The sequence below is a fragment of the Montipora foliosa genome, chromosome 1 (genome assembly GCF_036669935.1).
Source record: "Montipora foliosa isolate CH-2021 chromosome 1, ASM3666993v2, whole genome shotgun sequence".
Taxonomy (NCBI): Eukaryota; Metazoa; Cnidaria; class Anthozoa; order Scleractinia; family Acroporidae; genus Montipora; species Montipora foliosa.
The window spans coordinates 62,070,239-62,095,238 of NC_090869.1; the positions used below are offsets into that span (position 1 = coordinate 62,070,239).

A 25,000-nucleotide genomic window follows, 5' to 3' on the forward strand; every position below is an offset into this window, starting at 1 on the left:
TTCTTTTTTCTTGTTTTGAATGCTTCAGGTCTTTGGAATAGGTTCAGTGGCCCAGATGGTTCTCAGTGACTGGAAGTTTGGAAATTTCTTCTCAGTCAACTTTGGCTGGGGAATTGGAATCACAATGGGCTGTTACTGGGCGGGAGGAATTTCAGGTAAGGACAAGACATTGAGCTCTACGTACCATCATAATTGAGTAAGAAAAGTTAATGGGTTCTCCGAAGGAACGTTCGCTGACCGGCATAAACTTGTCGTTAGTTACTTTCCTTTGCTCTAACAAAAACTGATCATAATCTAAACGCTTCTGAGTTTATTTACACACATTGCTGATGCTCTCTTCTGAAAACCAACTGTAGAAATGGCGCAGTGGTGTACGACAGCACGTACCTAGCACCAATATGGCACGGGGTTGGATTCCCAGACTCGGCGTCATATGTGGGTGGAATTTGTTGGTTGATTCTCTCTCAGTCTACTCTGTTCTAAGAGGTTTTTTTTTTATTTGATTTCTGTACAGTGACCCCATTTAGGGCCCCATAGCTAAATACAGTTCACACTAAAATAAAGTTCATTATGATTATGTAACTGAGAAAACAAACTTAAAGACAAGAACAAATCGAAGTTCACATATTATAGATTTGTGCCATAAGTAGCCCAGGCTTAGCAAAGGGGCTTGGATATTGTTGTTCCACTGGTTTTAACAATATTGGCATTTGTAAAGCATATAATGGAAAGGTTCCGTTTCATCTTTTGTTGTGATTACTGCAGTTAGAACACTTATCTTTATTTAAAGTGCAATCTCCTCGGGGATCAGTTTTGCCAGCAACCAATCAGCACACAACCTTATGTATCGCGTTATCCTCAACAGGGGCTCACATGAACCCAGCAGTGACTCTTGCCTCTGCTGTGACCAGAAGACTTCATTGGAAGAAAGTTCCTGTATATTGGCTGGCACAAATGGTGGGTGCGTTCGTAGCTTCGGCTTGTGTTTATGGAGTATATTACGGTAAGTAAATGGAAAATAGAAAAAACGTTAGTTAAGGTGATAATTTATTATCGACTCAATTCAGAGCAATGATACCTTACGTCCCACCATGCAGAATACATTAAATGTGGTCTGAGTCCTTCCGTTATTATCAAATTCGATTTTATTAAAGAACTGTTTTTGATCGCATCTCAGTCTGATTCACATTTATCTGGTCAACAAATCCCTGCCGATAACGGGCCCAATTTCAGCACAGCTATTATACGTTCAGTATTATGTTACGAATAGCACAGATACGCAAAACACTCCTAGTGTTAGAAAAATACATCACTTGAATAAGAGAGGGGACAAAAGCGAAGAGGAAGATCAGCTACTACCACTATGGCTACTACTACTACTACTACTACTACTACTACTACTACTACTACTACTACGACGACCACTACTACTACTACTACTACTACTACTACTACTACTACTACTACTACTACTACTACTACACTACTACTACTACTACTACTACTACTACTACTACTACTACTACTACTACTACTACTATTACAACTACTACTACTACTACTACTATACTACTACTACTACTACTACTACTACTACTACTACTACTACTACTACTACTACTACTACTACTATTACTACTATTGCTACTACTACTACTACTGCTACTACTACTACTACTGCTACTACTAATACTACTACTACTACTACTACTACTACTACTACTACTGCTGCTACTACTACTACTACTACTACTATTGCTACAACTACTACTACTACTACTACTAGTACTACTACTACTACTATTACTACTACTACTACTACTACTACTACTACTACTACTACTACTACTACTACTACTACTACTACTACTACTACTACCGCCAGCAGATTGGGCCTAAGAGCAATTTAAAAGTATTTGAAAATTTTTCTGTTGAAGACTTCTATTGAGATAATGGCAGAAATGGGTGTTCAGGGGTTATCGGGGAAACAAAATCAGGAAGGAAGCTATAACTTTGTTTGTTTTTTTTTTCTATTCGTTCCGAATTATAGATGCCTTGAATGATTTCGACGGTGGTCATCGTCAAGTATTGGGACCAAAAGGCACAGCTGGAATATGGGCCACCTATCCCAAGCCATTTTTGTCCATTGCTAATGGCTTCGCCGACCAGGTATTTTCCTTTTTTGATTTTATTTTTACTTTAAGGTTGAATCAAAACTTTAACCATCCTATCCTTCTCTTAAAAGTCACCTAAACGTCATATTGAAGGAGATGATACTTGCGAGATGGTTAATTAGTTTGGTCCAGTTACTTTTTAAATTAGTGGTCTTGAAATCAAAAGCGAAGCAATTTAGTACTGTAGAATTTCCAAGAGAAGCAGACAATCGAATGAGCTGATCGTGATGTCAATCAAATAAACTCAAGTTTTCCCTTATTGGCTGAGGATGTTGCCATGGAATTTTAAACCAATCATCAATTGTAAAAGTGCAATATCAAAGCATCGCGAAATTATGACTCAGACCTAACTGAAAACTGCTCTGTTGCTTGATTAGTCGTTCTTAACTTCAGAACTTTGTGCACAACCCTAAATAAAGAAGTAAAAGAAAAGCTTTGTTTTTGCAGGTCCTTGGAACAGCTCTACTTGTGGGTTGCATTTTCGCTATCTCTGATAAAAACAACAATTCCCCTGATCAGGGTGTGGCTCCGGTTATGATTGGGTTGGTGGTGTTTGTAATAGGCGCCACTTTTGGATTCAACTGCGGCTATGCCATCAATCCTGCCAGGGACCTGGGACCGAGATTGTTTACCGCCATTGCAGGATGGGGCACCGAAGTGTTCACGTGAGTATTCAGAAAACTTCGGATGCTAAGATGATACCGCCATTTTGTGCCCCTTGTTAACTCAACCGACCGCAATTCGCGTTTTTAGTTTACTGAAAATTAAATTAGGTCGTGTTTTTCGTGTTAGTAGCACTTTGCGCTACTTCAACCTGGCTTCCCACATGTCGACATTCACAGCTCGAACCCTTTTTCGGATATTTATAAGCCTTTCCAATCCGCCAATCATAATATACTCCTTTTGGTGCAAGTGAATTTAGCCAACCAGAGACCTCCATTTCCAACCATCCGAAACCAGGTTAAAGCAGCACTTAGTAAAGCAGCGCTTTCGTATTGTGTTAAGGACGTTTTCGGTTTATTTAGTTGATCAGCCTTTTCTAACTGTATCAAACCACCGTTAATTTAGAGCACTTTTAAAAGGGAGGGTTGTGGGAGGCGCGGTGGCCTCATGGTTAGTGCGCTCGACTCCGGATCGAGTGGTCCGGGTTCGGGCCCTGTCCGGGGACATTGTGTTGTGTTCTCAGGCAAGACACTCCACCCAGGTGCATAAATGAGTACCGGCGAATTTAATTCCAGGAGGTAACCACCCTGCGATGGACTGGCATTCCATCCAGTGGGGAGTAGAAATACTCCTAGTCGCTTCATGCTACAGAAACCGGGATATGCTTCTGCCTGATGGGCCACTTGGCTCGTAAGCAGACTTTACCTTTACCTTAGCTGTAAAAGGGCTCTAGCTCCTGAGGGGAAGGAGGGCGGGACTGGAGTAGTCCCAAAGCTGTCAGATACTCGGCTCGAGCCTCCTGGGAACAAGAGGGCTTTCAGTGAGCGGAAGTACGAGAATGGTATCAACCAAAAACAGTTGAAACAGAATGAAGTGAAATCGGTTGCGATTAGCCAGCCGGAATGTATTAGAAACAACTCAAAATTACTCAACATTGCATCGACTCTTTCTTTTATATTCTATGCCATAAATTACGCCGGTTGGATAACCAGTTTGATCCAACGTTTACATGCAAGTAGGATTATCGTCCATGGTTCTGGAACTGTGCAGTTGTAACGGTTGATCTTATTAGAATACTACCTTACACTCTAAAAGAATCAAGAGCGGTCTCTCTCGGTGCACAGAATATAACATCAATGAAAATAGTACGTTAGGCATTAAAATTAAAGGGGACGTAGTAGTCTCCTATTGGATAGCGGTTAAAAACAATCAGTATCACCCAACTAGTGGACTAATGCAAATCCTGCAATTTGATTGGCTACGCTACTAAAGGACTATTAGTAATAGTCCTCGAGTAGCGAAAAGCGTGACGCTTTCTTTCGTTTTATTCCCATATAAATATTTCTTCAACTTGCATTTGCTAACTTTATTACTGCCTTTTCTGTCCGACTAGTTGGGTGATACCGGCTTCGCCTCATGGGCTATTGACCCGTAGCCCTTGCGGGCTACGGGTCTAATTGTTAATTAGACCTCTACTATTGATATCAGCTATAACAAGCATTTGCAATAAAATGGTAGTTAAAGCGATTTGTTGCAAAGGCAGCAAGGCTTTCAAAGATGGAGATCCTTTTACCTTCTCCCAACTGAGTGGCTTCATTGTTCAGTTGGTAGAGCATTGCACCGGCATCGCAGAGGTCCCGGGTTCGAATACCGTCGAATCCACATGAACTTTTCAGGTGTCTACACGAGACAATTGCTTAAACTTTGCGCGAGTATTACTTTTCCCTTTTCCCTTTCGTCTCTAACGCGCACTTGAAATTATGCATTATAAGCTACACATTATTAGCTACACATTTTTTGCTAAACTTCCTATGCACCCTCAGTTGCAATTGACACAACGACATTTTGCTTCTTTTGTAGGGCCGGCAATCACTGGAGTTGGGTCCCTGTGGTCGGCTGTTTCCTGGGCGGAATCTTGGGTGCAGTTGCTTATTTGTTCTTTATTGAGATGCACCACAGTTCCGAAGACGACGGGGAGACTGGATACCAACTTGAGAGCATCGTCACAACCAAGGTTGAATTAAAGTCTCAAGAAATCGAAATGGGCAAAAGCAATATGTCTTTTGACGTGGCAAATGGCAAATGAGGGCCTACGTGAGAACTACGTGCACGATAAGACATCGAGTTGGCATAAAGCGAACTGTTCTTTATATAGAACATTCGAACCTTTTTATACAGTATTTAATTTAACTTTTGCACTTGGCGCTCGTTAATGCATGGTCGGTGTTGCCAGATAAATAGTATAAGTTAAGATGTTGAAAATTATCCGTAATGGAAAGCTTGCACTGCTGGGAGTCAAGAGAAAATAGAGGGGCAGATCTAGAGACTAAAAGAAGAAGCATTGGCTGGTATTTGGGAGCCCAAATAAAGTTTTTTTAGGTGACCTAGAGACGATTTTACGGGGAGCGTGACTAACTTTACGTACTCGCGTGAGCGAGGGTGCCTGCTACCTATGCGGATCTATGATTGTTACCTGATGCAACTCAACTAAAACTAAGCAATCCTACTGGTGACCCATCTTTTGCTCTGCAACTATTATTTTCTCTTATTTTCTCTTACGTAACTGCTTGTATATAGAGCTCGACTGGTATCAAGGCCGGGAGCAGTAGCCCCGAAAATAACCATGCTTGAACAGGATTCAAGCAACGTGGTTATACTAGGTCTGATTGAGTAAATTTTCAGTTGCTAATTTACAGTACTTGCGGAATATTTCATTAAAGTATTTACAGAGAACACGAGCAGCTTCAGCCTGGCACTCAGCTAAAAGTTTCACTCTGTCCTACTTTGGCCATATAATAAGACATGACTACGGTCTACCCTAAACAATTCTTACGCGGGGAAGAGTCGAGGGCAGGAGAGGTAAAGAACGCCCAAGATATCGATGTCAATAGACGGATGATGTGAAGGACTGGACTGGGAGCAAAACTGACAGTGTGCATGCGCCTAACCGAGGACAGATTAACTCGGAGATCCGTGGCACGTCTTGAACCACATAGCAAGACGCATAGCTGAACTGAGCTTAACTTTCAAACGTTGCCTTCATTATTGTCCCCTTCGTTGTAGTTTAAAAAATGACACAAATGAGCAAACTGACAGCTTTCTATGAGTTTTCAAAGTGTAAAACAAAACAACCGGTTTAAAGCCCGTCTCAAGCGAAACGCCCTAATCGTGGTCCTTTTAGTCGGTTTGTCCTGATCTCGTCATTTTGGATACGTAAGTAGAATTCATTGACGGAACTATGAAAGCAATGCCATATTTTAAGTAAGGACATTCGCGCCCAAAATGTTCCCACGTACAGATTTTTTTTTTAAACTTGCCGCGCAGAAAGGTAATGATGTACTTACCAAAACGCAAAAAAAATGGGGTGGGGGGGGGGGGTTCACCGTGCTCGTGCACTTTTAGAAGATTGCGTTATTTTAAGACGATCTTAGCTTACAACTGTCAGCAATAAAAAAGCTACATTAGGTAAATTTAGATCAGGTAAACATACCCAATTCAACATAACTAATATAACGAAATTAAGCTTTGCAGCTGATGTCTTTGAAATAGACCTTGAAAAACGATACATATTAGTCTAAGAAAGAAAATTTCGGTCGCATGAGAGTATAACAGGCGAAATATTTGTAACTTGTCACGCACAGATTTTTTTTATTTTTTGTTAAAGTGGACAAAATCAGAAAAGGAAAAGATCTACGGAAAGAAAAATAGGGGTCGCCGAGCATCCAAGAGAGTAAAATCGCTGCAAAGTTCTCAAAGCGATGGTTTATTCGCACTGTCACGTCATTGCGTGACATTTCCGAGAAGACCTGGGTCCACAGCTATCCCATGATGCCACACACTTTCACGTTCCATTCTTGTAGAACATGTTTGCGCCTTTAGCATCGTGTTTACCTTCGTGGTCTGCGATGCATGACGTGTGCGTGACATGCGCGAAAAAATGCGCAGTAGCAATGGGCGCGAACGTCCTAAATGTTGGAAAAACGATTTGGAATCAATGGGGCCGCAAATTGACAGGAAAAGGCACAGAACAGACATTTTCGTCAAAGCATGGGATCTATAATGTGGACTGTCGCAGAAACCCTCTCTATTTAAACGTACTAGAGGTACGAGATAGAACCTTTTTAAAGGTCATATATCCAATCCTGCACGTTCTTTTATTCACCTGTATTTTGTAACATCATAAAATAAGGGAAATCAACGCACAAAGAATTATCGGATGAAAACCAAATTCTCACAGCATAAGTTTATTTATGCACTAATTTAAAAAGCTACAATTTAGCAAAGGTACTACCAAACAAAGATATATACAGTTTTGCAATAGTTATAACTTCTGGCCGTTTTGTCAAATTTTACAGGAGAGGCGTCGTGACTCGCTGATGGGGCCTATTTCTCTTAAGCTTCCAAACTTTTCGGGTCCGAAAAGCAATTCATGAAACGAAGATCTGCTTATTCTGAATATTTAACCTTAGTATGTTTCAAAAAACAGAAAAGCACAAGAATTGCAAAGTCCATGACTTTGTATCTCAAGAACGTACAGGATTTAAGTCGTCAAACTTCACAGTCATTTTTCTTTTTGTTACTTTGAAAACATGTCAAAAGATCGGCTTTACAAAACAAGTGGTTGGCAGGTTCACAAATGGCTTTTCGGACCCGAAACGTTTTCGGGACTTTCGAGAAACTTAAGTTAACGGTCAACATAAAAAACGTTCCCCTTCAAGGTAGGAGAACTTAGCCAAACCGAATGCAAATTGATCTTTTCTTCTTTTTTCCAGTTTTGAAGGGCAAAGATCTTAAAACGATTTTGACTATTTAAAAACAACCCAAAAAACAATTCATGAAGACATCATTCTCATTTTCTAGATCTTACGATGAACAGGGACCCTGTAAAGGTCTATGCTATTTTAAACAATTTATTTGAACAACCTACATCAGTTGTTCGTTAATTAATTAATTAAATGTTACCTCCACCTCCCGAAAGCATGTTACGGCGCGGAAATCACTGGCTAACCTCGATACCAATATCCGCTCCTCGCAGGAAGAGTGACACTGGGGCAGAGGCTATTATGAGCAACATGCCATGGGACGAGGCTATTTGTTCGCGGTATAAAAATTGTGAGGCATCCCTCGAAATCCAAATCAATGTTCATGTTATTTGCGCCGACGGTTTGACATAAGGACGAATTTGTCTTAATAGGAAGTTTTGCTCATTTTAACATAGAAATTCTGACTAAAGTTAACTCATATACTAATTTCTATGAGGCCTATACATGTTCACTCTTTAAAATAAGTTCGCCAACAGTTTTGACATATTTCATATTATTTTATATCATTTGTAATATTATCACGAGATCTATGGAACCTGATTACTAACCGTGACAAACAAAGAAATAACTTGTTTTAGAACAAGCATTAATCGTCATTAGCTTCCTCTATCAAAATGTTCACGACCCTTGTAACTTCTCCTTTTCCAGCTCGCAGTGTCTTATTCACTTATGATAATCCTCTCAAGTTCTTTTTCGTCTTGGTCGGGCTCGTCAGGACCATGATGCATCTCGATAAGACCGATATAAATCAGAGCGCCTAAGACTCCTCCCAGAAGACAAGCAATCACAGGGACCCAAGACCAGTTGTTGCCTGCCCTGTGAATTCGAAAGTACAACTCCTATCAATAGTAGTAAGAAACCACTAGTTAAAGAGGTGCTACCGTACACTGCTCTGAGATATATCAAAAGTCATTTGGCGCAAAGGTCAGTTGATAGGGCACTGTGTGATGGCAGGATCCGAGAGACCCACCCCACCCACGCCTTCAGGCTGTCCAGGCATTAAAGATCGAGGCGTTGGCATGCGCAGGAGTACGCCCACCCCCTCCCTCGTAGCATCTAGGTTTGGCCCCGCTCTGCTTTGTGTAGCGCTTTCGCACTTCACAGCTTTGGATTTTACTCAAGGCTTAAAATTTTCAGGTTCTCTGTAATTGCTAACTTACAGTGTACTTATTTCATCATTTTATCGCCCTATCGAAAGTTTTGTTCCATACCCATTTTTTGTATAAAATTGCCCCCTTTCGCACAACAAAACAAGTCAGATATATACAATTTTTATGTTGTTCCTCAGGTGTTTTTAGTTTAACTATTCTGTTGTTCGAACAGCCGCTAATTCGAAACCCAAGGCTTATTCTGTTTATTGCTTATTCAAAAACTGAAATGAGCAAGCTAAAACAGAATCATCTCTAAACAAAAGGCATTTTAAAAAAGGACTAGAACTTCCTCTTGTCGCCTAAAATCTCGCGGTATTTGCATAAATATAATTATGAGGGATTACGGGTTATTAGCTTGAGCCTGTTCACCGAACGTAATGAAAATAATCTATATATATATACCAGGTTTTTGATGCCAAAATACATTGGACTTTAAACAGTTTAAAGTTTTACGTCGAGTATGAGCGGACTTAAAGTTGTTCAAAGTTGGACAAATTTCCTTACATCTATGGCAAAAGGCGGCCGATACCAGGCCCCAGTTGCTGTATAGATCTATCCAGTGGATAGGCCTCTATCCAGAATGCAAAATATACTTCACGTTAGGCGTTGTCCAAGGTCTTCGTACACAACCTTATTTAGATGTGCCTCGAGTGTGCATGTTAGATAGTGAGTTATCCACCGGATAAAGTTATCCGGACTTTGAACAACTGGGGCAAGCGGCCCGTTTCTCGAACTTCCCGAAATTTTACGGGATATTTTCAGGTGTCACAATTCCCTTTGTATCTCAAGAACGTACAGGATTTAAGTCGTCAAACTTCACAGTCATTTTTCTTTTTGTTACTTTGAAAACATGTCAAAAGATCGGCTTTACAAAACAAGTGGTTGGCAGGTTCACAAATGGCTTTTCGGACCCGAAACGTTTTCGGGACTTTCGAGAAACTTAAGTTAACGGTCAACATAAGCGGCGGTATCCCGTGGCATTACTTACGTAAACACCTCTCCACCCCACCCTGCCATAGCAGTAAAGATTCTTGGTCCCAGGTCCCTTGCAGGGTTGATAGCGTAACCGCAGTTGAATCCAAACGTTGCTCCAATTACAAAAACGACAAGACCAATCAAGATAGGTGTCGTGCCTTTGTTAGGAGAGTTGTTCTTTTGATCAGTGATAGCAAATACACATCCTACTAGCAGAGCGGTGCCGAGCAACTGTAATGAAATGAAATCATATCAATTCGCTGATCATGGGTTTTATGAAGGGACTGTTAATTAACAAGACTGATGCAAGTGCTGAGTCCTAACTAAGTGAGGGAGCACAATTCGGCTTTGTCTTCGCTTAGTCTACGAAATGTACCTCATTAAGAGTCTCAAGCCTAATTTGAATATCCAGACCAACTCCATACGTGCCAAACTTTCTGTTTTATTTCATTGTTCCGTTCTTTCACTATACAGGCTTCTTATCTACTATTGTTCTTTTAGTATTTATCGGGAGATATCGTTGACGTCACCTTAACTACAGAAAAGCAATGATTGCTAAGGAAGCTTCTAGAAAAAGGTTGTATGGATGGTTCTATGAAGTAACTTTTTCAATGAAAATCTGACATCACTTCAATCGGAAGGCGCACGCCAAACTAGTCCCAGTCCTCTGCCATGCGTTTCAGAAAAACGTGTAAAAATAGGTACGCGTTGCGTACATGTGGGTGGTGCACGTGATACACCCTGGTCTTGTTGTGTTTGATATCGATGCTATATTTGCCTAACAGCGTCAAATCGGCTGGATTTTTACAAGGGAATAACGTTCGAGTGCATTTGTGTATTTTTAGCTGAACAAAGAAATGTCAAATGTCACGCAAAATATCGTATCATTTTGTCATCATCGTTTAAGTAACAAATTCTCTTTGTTTATTTCTGGCGAGGAAATGGATCGATTGGGTCATTATTTATGCCCGCTGTGATCCGGATAGTGTTATTTCATGCTGGTGTTATTTTCACTCAGTTATTTTTCGGTTGATTTAAGGCTGTTAAACGGCATGAGGATTTGAAAGGGCTTTTCAGCTTTGTTTTCCCTCTAACCTATAACACATAGGCGGCTTCCACTTCTCTATTTTTCACAAAGATATATTTTTTTAAAGGAAAAGTGGAGCGAAAAATTGTGTGAATAAATTAAAAGAGGAGAAAGAAGAGGCTATCAGAAATAGCCAGACACAGACTTTTTTTTTCATCGACGTCAGATCCCATCGATAAAAGCAAAATTAAGGTAGTGTTGCGGGAAGTACACTTCCGCTCGATGACAAAAAGATTTAGACACATGTGAAAACTAAGTTGTGATTTTTTAACGTTTCATTTATTCAGAAGAGGTCATCTTTTTATTATTTTTGCGCAGAGTGCCGTGGGGATTTCAACACAAACAAGCTGATGAAATCTCCTTTTTTTTGCTGATCGATCGCATTGATAAAGATAAAAATACTTTTTCTGTTTTTCTTTCTGTTGCGAGAAAATTATTGTTGAATGTTACAATGCAGGCAGAGAAGTTGGCCTAGTCTTTGAGAGTAAATATATTATGGTCAACTGGTGAATTTTTTTTCTTGTTCATTTGACCTGCAGAATGCCAGCTAGCGCTTGCGTGACGATCTCCATAGACGGGAAAAAAGACGTTTAAGAATTTAAAGATGTCTGTTAATTAGTCAATAACTTCATAATTAAGAAAGGAGAAAGGCGAGAAGTAAGCTGCAAACAAACATCAAGTGTTATAATTTAAGAGAACCGTAATTCATGCACGCACTGCAGCCGTATAACTCACTCACTCACTCACTCACTCACTCACTCACTCAGACAGCCCCGATGACAATATGGGTATTTGCACTTACAATGCAACTACCCACAAAAACCCTAAGAAAACGAAAGAAAGAGGCAGTTTTTTCTCCAGATAAGAATCGTCCTACAATGTTGCGTAAACTGCAGCATAGAATTTCTATTTGGACAAAAAAATGGAACTGCTATTTTGGAAAGTGTATCAAACGAGGGCCTCATGAAGTCATAATTTCTTTGAGAAATATATATTTTTTAATCCATGCTATAGATTTTGAGTTAGAATGTTTTCATACTGTTGCGTCAAAAAATTTTGAAAAACATAGTTAGCTCGCTGTGTCTTTAGGAACTTTCTGTTTTGGTCACGGGATTACCAAATATGGTTGTGTGTCGAACCAGATAAAGAAAAGTTCAATAGAACACACTTGCCGAAAAAGGATAACTGTAGGGTGAAAGGTACTTGAGAAATGACTACTTGAAGGAGTCCATAGCAACGGTTTGGTAGTTAAGAGCCACCACGTTTAAGATGTTATTAATAGAGGTCAAAAGTGCTTTTTTTAGCCTCTTCTCTTAGCAGATGCTCTATTTTCGGCGCATAAATCAAGCTGTTGCTACACGGATCACAGGAGTTAAAATCGCCGAGACTAAGTTAACACTGGAGACACTGACGAATTTAGCATCATTGCATAACTGACAATAATTGCATGATGATTCTACAGAGTAACACTAATTTTTACCACGAAAAGTGTTAACTTAAACAAGTTCCCCACACTGGTTTGATGTCCGTTTGTTCATTTATTTTTGCCTCCAAGTAAAAGTTAAACATTCACCTGATCAGCAAAGCCATTGCCGATTGACAAGAAGGACTGCGGATATGTTGCCCAGATTCCAGCTGTTCCTTTCGGGCCCAGTACTTGACGGACACCGCCATCAAATGCGTTTAAGGCATCTGTCAAAGACGTCAAGGAAAATACAATAGAAAAGATGTAAGAATGGGTTGGTTGCAAAGGTCTACACTTGCACTCAACGAACTCAAAGACTTAAGTATCAACCCCTTAAACTTGGCGGAAAAAGAAACTTTGCTCAAGCTACTGAATTTAAAGTGCAATTAGGAAAATCTCTCACAGTCTTGTATTTTCTCCCCTTATGTGGAATTCCCGCAAAAAACTAAACTATTGCGTTGGAGGATAATAAAAATCTATGTCTGCTACAATAGGCTTTGTAAACCAGATAGAATTTAAATCAACTCAGACGACACAGGGCGGGAATTGTGATCTGCGTGAGCCACGCCTAAAGGAGTAAACAGTTGTTACAACGAAGGTATGTTTTATTCACTGACCGTAATATACTCCGTAAACGCAAGCTGAAGCTACAAACGCGCCAAGCATTTGTGCCGCAATATACACCGGAACTTTTCTATAGGGAAGTCTCTTCACAACGGCGGAGGCAACGGTCACCGCCGGATTCATGTGAGCGCCTGAAAGTGGAACAATTCTCAATTGACTGCTGAACGAAATAATATCGCTCTTTCTTTGTATAGCTTTGCATTGCTGCGATAAGTGATCTGCTGAAAACCCTTATTGAATCAGACAGCCAATCAAAGACAAAATCAATAAAAAATTGTGATATGCTCGCAAGCGATTTCCCGCGCTTTCAGCTGGCTGCTCAAGTAATGACTGGCAGATGACTGGCTCGTTCATATTAGAGAGCTTTCGATTCGAGGACAAGAACGAGTACGAGTTCAAGTTGTGACCACACAAGATCTGGTACTAGTATCGCGTTCTCGTAGTCGTGCAGTCAAAGATTGTAGCTTTAGATTGTAAATTCATGGATAACTACGCATGAGTGAGATTTGCGTTCTAATTAAGTTGTACTTGACTAAACTCGTTCTCGCCCTCGAGCCTAAAGCTCTCAAATAGCCTAGTCTCCTGTCCGGATACCACGCATTTCTTTTCACTGAACCACTCGTTTAAACACTCCTCATTAGAATTCTTTATATAAAGAACGGTAACGAGGCCCGGCTTGTTTTTCTTCTATCTCTATTGTCTGGGCCATTTGCACCATTGTCTGGACTCCACAGGGACACGCTTTTTGTGAAATGTTTTTGAGGCCTTTCAATAAACTCGCATGTCGTGCTATATCGGGTCAAAACTCTGCCGGCTTCGCCGAGTGGTTTTAAACCCGATAAAACACTCCTGCTCGTTTATAAAACGGTAGTTCCCACAGTCTAAGCTGCGCGCGTCTTACCTGATATACCACCCGCCCAGTAGCAGCCCATTGTGACGCCCATCCCCCAGCCGAAATTGACCGAGAAAAAGTTTCCAAACTTCCAGCCGCTAAGTACCATCTGAGCCACTGAACCTACTCCAAAAATCTGCAACAACAAAAAAAAAAAGTTACATCGTAATGATATTGATTTCTAGAATAGGGGAAAGATTATAGTGCGACTATCCGCTGCAAAAAAATCTTTTCAATATTGTGCCAACCATAGGAACACGTCTCTGACTGGCATAGCTATAACGGTTGTTAAACTCAATCTACTTTAGATTCGTTCTAAAGAAGTGATTCCCGGAAATTGACTCTCACCTTAAACGCATTTCGCATGGACGAACTTTTCTCGTTCGTGTAAGGTAGTTAAACGTTTGATAGAGACAATTTTGCATTTATGGTTGCAATGATCGGAAGATTGGCTTGGCGAGTCAAAGTATTTTTTCTCGCACATTTTAGAGACGTCCTTGGTGTCGGTGACATTTGAGCGCACTATCTTGTTAAGCCCGAACTGATGTTCCATCAACGAGGCTATACGGAAGGGAAGTTGGCAAGTCGCCATAGTGATCGAAATACCATCATTAACGATAGCAAAACAGCGTACACCAGTGTCATAATTAACAACAAACGCAAGTTTGTCGACACCATATTACTTGACTTTTCTCTTTGCAGTCTGTAAGCATATGTCTTCCAGCCTGTTGTTCAGTAACGGTTCATCTGAGGTCATAAAGCCAGGGTGGTCATCAAGTTGAAAGAAAGTCGCTGTCGGTACAGAAATTACGGCCACTTAGATGCTTCAAAAAGACAGCTGTTGCGTTGGTCACCAAATCGTTCCTTCTGGCCATTTAACTTTGTCAAGTCAGATTGAAAAAGTGTGAGAATTTCACAATGGATAGTCATGTGGCTAGCCTTACATACGTATGTTTCATCCCTGCCAAGGGACTCATCAGAGACCTTTCGGCTAACTCGTCAAACATCGCGTTTGAAGTCCCGCTAGCATCAAAATGATGGTGGCAATCTGGCCTTATATCACATAAGGGAATCCTTATGTGATATAAGGCCGAAAGGTCTCTGGTGAGTCCCTTGGCAGGGATGAAACACACTTAGCCACATAATTATCCATTGTGAAATTCTTACACTTTTTCAAGTTGTTAATTGGCAGATTATGCAATTGGGAGTCCTTATGTGATATAAGGCCAGGCCCGGGTTGCTCGAAGCATTGTTAGCACTTACCGGCGTTAAATACCATGGAAACCTATAGGTTTTGATACCTCTTAACCAACGGTTAGCGCTAACTGAGCTTCCAGAAACCGGCCCCAGATTGCCACCATCATTTTGGTGCTATAGCGGGACTTCAAACGCGATGTTTGACGAGTTAGCCGAAAGGTCTCTGATGAGTCTCTTGGCAGGGATGAGACATACGTATGTAAGGCTAGCCACATGATTATCCATTGTGAAATTCTCACACTTTTTCAATCTGACTTGACAAAGTTAAATGGCCAGAAGGAACGATTTGGTGACCAACGCAACAGCTGTCTTTTTGAAGCATCTAAGTGGCCGTAATTTCTGTACCTACAGCGACTTTCTTTCAACTTGATGACCACCCTGGCTTCAAGGTTTTTTTCAAAGACATCTTAAATCCGTAAACAATCGGAGTAACGTGATAAACACTTTTTTTATAGTTTGGCCACACGCTTCTTCACCGAATTGATGCGATGGTTTGGGTCCGGATCAAATCGTTGTGTTTTTGAAATTTAACGAAATCTCGTGTCATCCAATAGGGAGCTTACGAAACGCGGACGACGACGACTTCGAGGACTTCATTTAAAAATACGAGTTCGAGTTATTCATATCACTACGAAACTATTTCATGTCGTTTCGCGTCAAACATGTGTAGTAACTGTCGAGGAATTAAACTGGTATGAGTGGGTTGGAAGCGCAGAGAGAGAACTGAAAATTCATCGTCATGTGCTAACGCCCTCCACAGAACCTTGAATTTGGTCATTTCACGTCGTCATTTAGGAGATGACGGCAAATAAATGTACCAAAATGTAAAATGCTCGTGCAGAGCGTGCAGAGCCATTGTTTTTGCTCAATAAACCTATTGTTTTGTAGCGTCGTCGTTGCCGTCGGCGTCGTCGTTTCGTAAGCTCCCTAATCTTGTAGCATGACGTGGGGTATTTTCCTCGAACGTTTGTTTTGATAGTAAAAAATTTACTGCACGCGATTTCACTGCTGATGCGCTAAAGCTTTTTGCCCATCTGCAATTTCAAGTTGAACTTTTTAAAGGACACCTTTTCAGTCAAATCGTTCATTTATAAGATATCGGCCTCAGTGAAACGATGACCAGTGCCCGTCGTTTTTTTATTTCCCTACGGCAGCGGGAGCTTCTCAGTACGCTAAACTTTAGCGTACTGAGAAGAATAATGAACCAACTTGTTTCAAGAAAAAATATAAAGCACTCACCAACAGGATGAAGGTACTACAAAATTCAGCGATGGCCTCCCTCATTAAGGGAGAAAGACGAAATCGTCTGGCCATTGAAAACACTTTCTTGCACTGTGAGGAAAAAATAAAGAGATCATTTTTCAACCATTGCTTGTGGTACCAGTGAAAAAAGGGATCAATGCTCCTCGTTTTCGGTTACATGTGGTTCTTCTTCACTGTGAGTTCTGAAACTGTGAGATGGAAATCGAATTTCAAGTTCGTGCGGCGCCACTATGTGGGGTAAATTTGCCAGTCGCAAAAACACATTCTTTTGCCGACTAGCTTTCCACAGGTTCCACAAAGTTTTAGAAAATTGAGAGCTTATTAACGAAAAAGTCATTGGCATTGGGGAACTGTTAAGGCCAGACGTTTTAAACTGGGGTAATCTGAGATGTTCAATAGAAAATTGTATTTCCTTAAGTTCCCGTAGAGAAAGAAACTCTTCAACCCGTATTTTTGGCGCAATTGTTTCATTGCAAACCAGAGCTGAAACAAATACTCGACTCGTGCATGGCCAAAACCTAGTTGATGTTTTTTTTTTTTTTTATCACTGTACGTCGTGCACAATTATTTGGTTCGTTTGGTATGTAAAGTAAAAGAAAAAATAAGCAAAATTGTCATGTTTGAAAAGACCTGTCGTGGGCTTCGTTGAAAGCATTAAGGAAACCTCACTTGTGGGACGCATTCCTCTAACAAAACAAAACTCTACTCGACAACAAGAATGGCATACCAGTAATGTCCCTGAACATAGACCTGAGCGGTACAAAACTATTCTTTACGGGCTAGTCTTTCTGCATGATCATTGCTTTCATTATTTTATCTAAAGCAAAATCCTTTCCAGGCATTAAATATTGCAACATTGCAGGGGCACCCAATGTCAATTTTCGGAAAATGTCTGTTCGGAAGACGATTTGAGATCTAGAATTTTCGGAACATTTGTTGTAAAATTTCTTGCTTGCCTGCCTGTCCTAGGATTTTCGAACATCTGAAAAAATGGTATAATTGACCATTTTTAACGGATTTTTACCCTAAAAAGGTCACCTAGAATTTTCGGGAGCCTTTTTTCTGGCTGAAAATTTCTGAAAGGTAACTTTTAATCCCTATAATTTTCGGATCACTAGACTTTCAGCTAGGAAATCCGAACAGATGAACAATTCTTAGGGGATAAAAATATGCTTATATCTACCGTTTAAATACTGAAATACGTCTGACAATGCTATGTTTAAGTTGTTTGAACTATATTCCCGTTGGGTGCCCCGGACAGTGATCTTTACCCTTTCTTATTTTGAAGCGTTTTCTTCAAAGAACAACGTTTTACATGCATGCAATATAAGGACAGTCGTTCTCCAAATTTTTTTAAACTAGCAAAATCGTGATTGAGGATGAATATTCCAAAAATTGATTGAAAGCAACTGAGAAACCTATCTATCACGAACGAAATGAATTTGAGATTCCGAAAAAAAAATTCTAAGAGAAAAGACAATTGAAAAAAACACCAAGGGTCTCACTTGTTGAAATCTATCGACTCCTTCAGCCCTCTCAAGACCATCCACAGCTCGCGCCTTATCCACTTCGTAAGACATGTTCATTGATCACTTTTTGCCGTTAGCCAAGAGCGATGGTGATGGTTCTATGCTACTGTGCGTGTTTTGGGGGTAAGCTTGGCTTTATATTTTGTATTGTTTTCTTTTCCCTTGGTTTTTTTACTGGGTGGTGCTTTTCTATTGAAGCGATTAATGACTGTAATCTAGCTCAAGTTTTGACAGCTTTTGGACGCAATCAGTGGGAAAAAGAGGAAAAATCAACAAGAAAAAGTGTCTATTTCCGAGACCCCTTTATATCGTTTATACTCAAATGGGTCCCAAAGGGGCGTTTTCAGTAGATTTCCGTATCTGCGAGCCAGCTGTCGCAACAAAATGGAATTGGCCAGAAACCAATGATTTTAAGCCGGCGTTGTCTTTACTGGGGCGCGATGTTGCTTTTGGCAATTGCAGTGTGTATTAGAGAGGCAATCCGTCTTGTAAGCTTATAAGAACATCTTACTACTCGTAACAAAAGATATATATTCTGGTTCAAAATTGAAATTTATAGCGACAAAGCACCAATGTTATCAAAGGACACACAAAACCTTAAATTTAGTCATCAGAAAGTGTTTTGAAGTCGGGTGCTTTTTCTTACTTTGGATTAATCTTTTTTAAATGTGAAAACTATAATGCTGTCTAAAAGAGAAAAAAAAAAGGATTTTGGGATAACGAAGCTGTTAATTGAACATACTTTGCTAAATTATGGCCATGCGGGAACTAAAGGCAGAACATTCGTTTGGTTGGTAATCTTGTGGGGCTGTTATAATTCTGCTATTCTCATCAATGATGAGAGCAATGGATTGGACATACGATGTGCCCATGAGTTTTCTCGGTAGTAGTGAGCCACAATTCGTGGACCTAATCCTATTTAAAGGGAAAAAAAGTTTTTTTTTTTCCTTGGGGTCTCCACGACACATATATGCCAAAACGCAAACATGGAAAAAGACCTCCAAAAACGCTGATGAAAACAGAGACGCTTTGAACTGTTACTGAGAGAAATGGAAGAGTTTACGAGGAATAACTTAAAGATGAAGAATGGAAGACGATTTAAAACACTTGCGCAGTTCCATGAACCAGTTTTTTCAACGTTTCAATTTGAATGCGTTAAAGCGATGCCAAAAGCGCTGATTTCTACGCATCGCGTGAGGGAGATCTTTCCCCTCGTTTCCTCGGAGATAAAAACGCAATCTTTTGAAGGATGAGCCCTAGGCCTTTTGTTTCCTAACAGGATGGATTATGAAGGTGGAGCAGTTTTGCAATTTCTGATAACCGCGAGGCTCTAAAATACCTAGATTAAAGCGACCTAAAACATCATAAAGACCGACCGTAAAATGATCTAGTTGATCACAGAGAACTAACCGAATCATAAGGTGCCCCTGTTGCTAAATGATATTATAAGATTAACCCATTTTTCTAAATATGATACTTCTTGATATTATTCTAAGTTTAAAAGAAGCTTCCTGACAAAAGCATTAACGGCTATATCACAAGTAGCTCGTAGCTGTTGGTTGACCTGCGTTTCAATGCTTGAGCACCAGTGACTCGTCCCGTAATAAGACAATACGATACAACTTTATTTCACTATATACGCTAGCCACACACAACAAAAGCTGGTTTGCAGGTGGAGCGTAGGTAAACACTTTACAATAAAGTATATATGTATTTAAAATAAAAAGTATATAACATGGAATCAGTGCGATCCAGTAGAAAGCACGTGGAAGGCGAGGAGGCAAGTTTGTGTTTGAAATCCGAAAGCGATTGTGCGGTCTTTGCCTCAAAGGAAAGATTGTTCCAGAGCATTGCACCACTATACTTAAAGCTGCGCTTGAAACTTGAAACTGCCGTTAGGAAATTTGAGGTTTCCTCAATGTCTAGATTGAGGTAATGCCTCACGGAATTCAATGGGTTATTTTTCAAAACGTCGCTCATGACTTAAGATTTGGATTTTTTTGCAACTTACGGCTCAAAACTTCTTACCATCGTAAAATTTCGCTAAAATAAACTCAACGTGCGAGGGGAGGTACAGGGAGAGGGGTGTGGGAGGGGATGGGGAAGGGAAGAGATACGACGGACTATTGAGGCTTAAAAATAAGGGGACCCTTATATAGTTAATATGGTGGGGACTAGGGCCTACCTTCACCATAAAAACAAACAATTAACACCAAATCTCCTAATGACGCTTGCATGATCAGTTTGAGTTGCCCTTTGGCCAGTTGTCGCAATTGTTTTTGTGTCACTGTCTGTGTTGATCCATCATCGTAATGGATAGATCGTTACACGGAATTAGCCTGCGAGCAGCTTGCGAGCAGGCTACACGACATTGCAATCTTTGGTGTTACAGTTTTTTAAAACAAAACAAGTTCCTTAAGAAACAGTTAAAGGAACTTAAGACCAGTAACCAGCATTAGTCAACTACATTTCATTCCACCGTCAACAGGGACAAACAACAAAGAAATATAAAAAATACAAAAGCTTATTCCCGGGATATTGCTGTATCAAATAAATTATTGTCAGTCTTTGTCGTATAAACACCGACTGGCATGACAATTGTGAGAATATACAGTATTACAGTGATTCCTGGCAGTCGTTTAAACAAAAGATACGCTGGGCAGGTAGCCTATCTACATTTGATTTAGGTAGGATTAACACAATTTCGATACCTTAGCCAAGGTGGGAATATAGGATAGGAAAAAAATAAATGAGACTGATTTCAAGGGCGTTCACTTGAGTCCACCCCATGTTCTCCCTCTCGTTTGCAACTCTTCAATTAATGATGTCGAAGGACGCAAAGAAATCTTATTGCAACAAAAATCAAGATTTTGCGAAATGTGGGCAACCGCTCTTTTAACCTCTCATCTCTTGACCTGTTAGGCAGACAAGATGAACAAAGTCAACATTCTAGAAAAAAATTTGTTCGCAATAATCCAATCAAAGATTGGAGTCAAACAGGGTCAATCTTGCTAAACCTGCACGAGACATTACATATACTCACTAAAAATGTGTACACCTTCAATTGCAATTTCACGTTCAATTCCTTTGACAAAACGCCATCACAGACTCTGTCCTCAATTCAACTCTCAGTGGCATGGCCTGTTCACTGCGTGAGTGACCTACTAAAATCTAGCGGGCAAGTACCTTACTTTAAATTTGAGATAAATTGTGTGCGTTTGACTCAAAACTCAAACTGTAGAGGGGTAGACTTTACTTTTGCAACAAATCCGTTTCTTTAGTCCCCATGGTTTACGCAACACCACCGTACAATTATCACTTTGTGTGTTTTGGATCAAGGTTATCTGAACAGCCGCATGTCAAAATAAACATAAAATAAACAAATGTGGACTGACGTCACGTTAACAATTGCAAATTTACCGCCAAGGTTAGATCTAAGATGCACTTCGTAGAGTGTGGGGTTGACGGAGAGGACATCAGAAATCTAAGAGCAAGGACAATTGAGCAACTTAGAAACGAACACGGTCACACTGTGGACTGCGTGAACAGCTTTGTTTCGCTTTTATGCCTATTATTCTTCAGAATTGAAATCTTGCTAGTTTTCAATAAACCTTCTGAAAATTTTGTGAAAATTCTTTAATTCGTTAAGGTATCTCTGGTACTGCAATATCACAACCCTACGACTGGGTTGCCTGTGCTTTACAGTTAGTTCAAAACACGATTAACACTAACAAAACGCTTCTTTTGGCGTTGACTCGAAATACCATAGACCACTGTCATAAATAGCGACCACTTTTACATTTTTTTGTCTTTAGACCTTCTGCCATCATTTGAGGCAAAAATTATTTTGAAATTTGCTGGTCAAAGCAATGCTAGAAAGGCTTATTAGCATTGAAAACAAAAAAATATTTAATTTGCCGCTAATGAAAGAGGTCTATGTGGCGCAGAAGTATGGTGATACATTTTGGAAGAGGTAAATTTTAAGTTGAGTGTTAATCAAATTTGCCAAGCGCGGAACAAAACAAGAAAGTGCTTCTGCAGCCTGTTGAAGTCTGGATGGCTCATTCATAAGAACGGATATTGTAGTTCGATGAACATCGCTTAATTTTTACAAAATAGATTCAACGGGTGACCAAGATATAGGGGTAGTTTGTCTTGGAACAGGTTGATGCATTGGAAAAAACGTGAATGTGCTGGATGCAGAGTTTGTGCGTTTTTCTAGTATGTAGCGTGACGTCAGATAAAAAAAGCAACAATGGAGGGTGAAACACGGAGGACTGTAAAGTGCACGTTAGGGTTGCAGGTCATTGTTTTACCATAACTTAAACAACCCAGACCTTTACAAAAATGCTAACCTTAGGCTTAAATATTATCTAAAGCCTAGTGTTTAGGCCTAACGTTAGCATTAGTAAAGGTTTGGGTTGTTTCAGCTAGCTATGGTGAAACAATGACCTACAATCCTAACTTGCAACATGCAGTTTACACCCTCGCTCCAGTGTATTGTGAAACATCATTGCATTATGAAAAATCATTCTTGTAATTAATGTGGGTGAGTGAAAACCGGTATCCAGCTGCAAAGGTTCGAAATTAACAGTGTTGTGAATTAGGCGGCCGGTGAACTCTAGCTCTAAGTAGCTGACACGCAGATCATGAAACTAACACAAAACATGACTTGCGGTGGATAATACAAAGAACAGCTGGTATAAACTGATAAATTTCGGCCATTTCTAATAAAGCGCTGCTAAGTTCTGTACTGGCTATTTCATCATGTTGTCAACCGGCAAGATCAGAGTAAATATCTTATTCATTTTCCAGAGGGCAGAATCCAGCAGTTTCACTTTTTAGCTGCAGTGTATTTGTGTCATTTGCCATCACGTAGAACATGGCCTTTGAGTTTCTGATCATGAATCGGCAAACAAAATTAAAGGTATCGCACAGAAGACCCAACGCAGCTCCACACTGTTACACAGGGCTCGAAATTGCGACCAATACAGTCGCATTTGCGCCTAAATGTTTTCCCTTTGTGACTAAAATCTCTGGAGAAGTCGCAAATTTGCGATTTGTTGTCACCTTCGATCTTTCGAAACAAAAGGGTTAGCAGTTGCCACTTTGCTGCTACTTTTGCTAAAATAAATAAAGAAAGAAAGAAATGGCAAAATTATTTTGCTTCTCGCGGTGAATTTTCTCTGAAGATAGCATTGTGTGGAGTGATTTAGCTGCAATGTTACGTGCATAACTTCATTCTATCCATTAGTCACCATTTTCAGCGGTTTCTTTAGGCACAAGTATTGCGGGCTCATATTTTTTGCAAAATTGCTGACAACACAATGCAGCGCGGCGATTTGCGCAATTGTGACTACATTTTCCTATCTTGTCGCAAAATTGCGACTGGATTTTTCCGTTAATCTCGAGCCCTGCTGTATGTTATAAATTCGAATTTTCATCGAATTCTGTAAAACACGAGGTTGTTTGAAGCCTTTCGGTAACGGACATCTTCTCCCTCACGGCTGTGTTTATTTGTTATTGTTGCGGTTGTTTTGTCACAGAGGGAGCTCAAATGCATTGCTCAAAAGGGTGGGGTTCATTGCTCTTGGCCAATGAAATCACGGCCTCTTAATTCTTTTGTTCATTTACTGCACAGAAAACTAAATTCTATCCAGATTACAACTTGGATACCTTTCAATTATCCCAAGTGATAAGCGATTAAATACCAGCACGGCTTCAAATTTTTCCCATCAAAAGAGCCTTAACATCACAATTTCGTGCATGAAGGAAAGCAAAAGTCTAAGTCAAAATTGAAGACTGAAAATTATGTGGAAACTCTTTTTTTTTCCAGAAAATAACATGCCCTTTAATTTTCCAGTAAGCCACGATTAGCTAGAACTGTTTTGCTCTTCCTCAGGGAATTAAAAATCAACCCAGGAAAATACAGCGAGCAAGAGTGCAGGCGCCTTGACAAAGAACTTGCTGAAAGGGAAAAGAGGACAGAATAAATGCTCTTTGTGTCTGAACAATAGGGCAATCATGACATGTCATATTTATTCAATATGGCGGCGCCCGGGAAATTTGAAAGCCAAAACAAGCGTTTTTGAAATTCATTTTTTTCAAATGCAAACGCTTTAATTGGAAAAAATTTGAACAATTATAATTGTTAATATTATGTTCTGTCGTTTAAAGTTATTTTGTTGTTTTAGTGGAGGTTGCGTTTTTATAGACCGAGAAATTATTACCCATGTGATTTAGAATTCGAGTTGTAGGCTCATGATTATGGACTCCTTGCTTATGATGAAAAACGGCGATCTACTGATTCTTTTCTCCAAGATATTAATGCTGACGATCACGCAGACACTTCACTGAGGCTATGCGATCATGAAGGCACTTTAGAATTTTCGTCTTATCCCGGCCAGGCGACGACTTTTCCGTCACAATAATGGCTGATTCTCACAAGTCACTGCACTGCCTTGATCAGATATTCAGAGGAAGTTTCACTGAGGCATTTTTTTATGTAGTAAAGAGACGAACAACGACCATAAGACAACTGGATCTTGTTTAATGTCTCACCACTTAAAGTCCCCCCTACTCAACGAACGGCAAAGTGATTGTCAAAGGATTTCAATGTCTTATAAATAGTCGTAAATAGGAAGTATTTTCCCCTTTTTATCATGGTAGACTGAGTACAGACACCCCCTACCCTCATTAAACAGGCTTCAGACATGGTCGCATCTCGTTCTTTTGGAGTGATTCACCTTTATAGCATAAAGGTGACTTTGAAATAATGCAAATGAGCTTGCGCCTATCCATACTAACGAGGAGAACAATGATTTTTTTTTGACAGTTTTCGTTCAAAACATTTCCTTTGGCCTGTAGCTTGTTGTTCTGCGACTGAATAAAGCATGATGAAGCAAAATTCTTGTAGTGAAGAGTTTCCGGCTTTCGGACGGTAATTGAATCAAACAACCTTATCACCTTTGCTGCGATTTTAATTTTTAAAGCGCTTTTGGAGCTTAGCCAATCCAGAAGTTATTCGACCTCCGGTTGACCTCATTGGTGAAACGCAAGAACTTTTTTTTTTTTCGATGACGTCACAAACACCTTCG

At 40.0% G+C, this 25,000-nt stretch overlaps 2 protein-coding genes across 4 annotated transcripts in view; one reads left to right on the forward strand and one right to left on the reverse strand.

The window, feature by feature from the left end:
• Nucleotides 1–5,570, forward strand: part of LOC138003801 (aquaporin-7-like) — a 27,910-nt gene extending 22,340 nt beyond the window's left edge. For both annotated transcript variants that reach the window (XM_068850046.1, XM_068850055.1), the window contains exons 3-7: nt 29–155; nt 866–1,003; nt 2,051–2,169; nt 2,622–2,839; nt 4,698–5,570. In XM_068850046.1, coding sequence (XP_068706147.1) covers nt 29–155; nt 866–1,003; nt 2,051–2,169; nt 2,622–2,839; nt 4,698–4,923 — 828 coding nt within the window. In that variant the 3' untranslated portion in view covers nt 4,924–5,570. The remainder of the gene's footprint in view (nt 1–28; nt 156–865; nt 1,004–2,050; nt 2,170–2,621; nt 2,840–4,697) is intronic.
• A 1,402-nt stretch (nt 5,571–6,972) lies between these two features.
• LOC138003821 (aquaporin-7-like) overlaps nt 6,973–25,000 on the reverse strand; it is an 18,890-nt gene continuing 862 nt past the window's right edge. The window contains exons 1-7 of one of the 2 annotated variants that reach the window (XM_068850074.1): nt 17,880–18,013; nt 16,351–16,443; nt 13,864–13,990; nt 12,956–13,093; nt 12,447–12,565; nt 9,800–10,017; nt 6,973–8,476 (exon numbers count right to left, since the gene is read on the reverse strand). In XM_068850074.1, coding sequence (XP_068706175.1) covers nt 8,320–8,476; nt 9,800–10,017; nt 12,447–12,565; nt 12,956–13,093; nt 13,864–13,990; nt 16,351–16,443; nt 17,880–17,960 — 933 coding nt within the window. In that variant the 5' untranslated portion in view covers nt 17,961–18,013 and the 3' untranslated portion in view covers nt 6,973–8,319. Of the gene's footprint in view, nt 8,477–9,799; nt 10,018–12,446; nt 12,566–12,955; nt 13,094–13,863; nt 13,991–16,350; nt 16,444–17,879; nt 18,014–25,000 lie in introns of those variants that run through there. The other variant, XM_068850085.1, reaches the window with a different exon arrangement.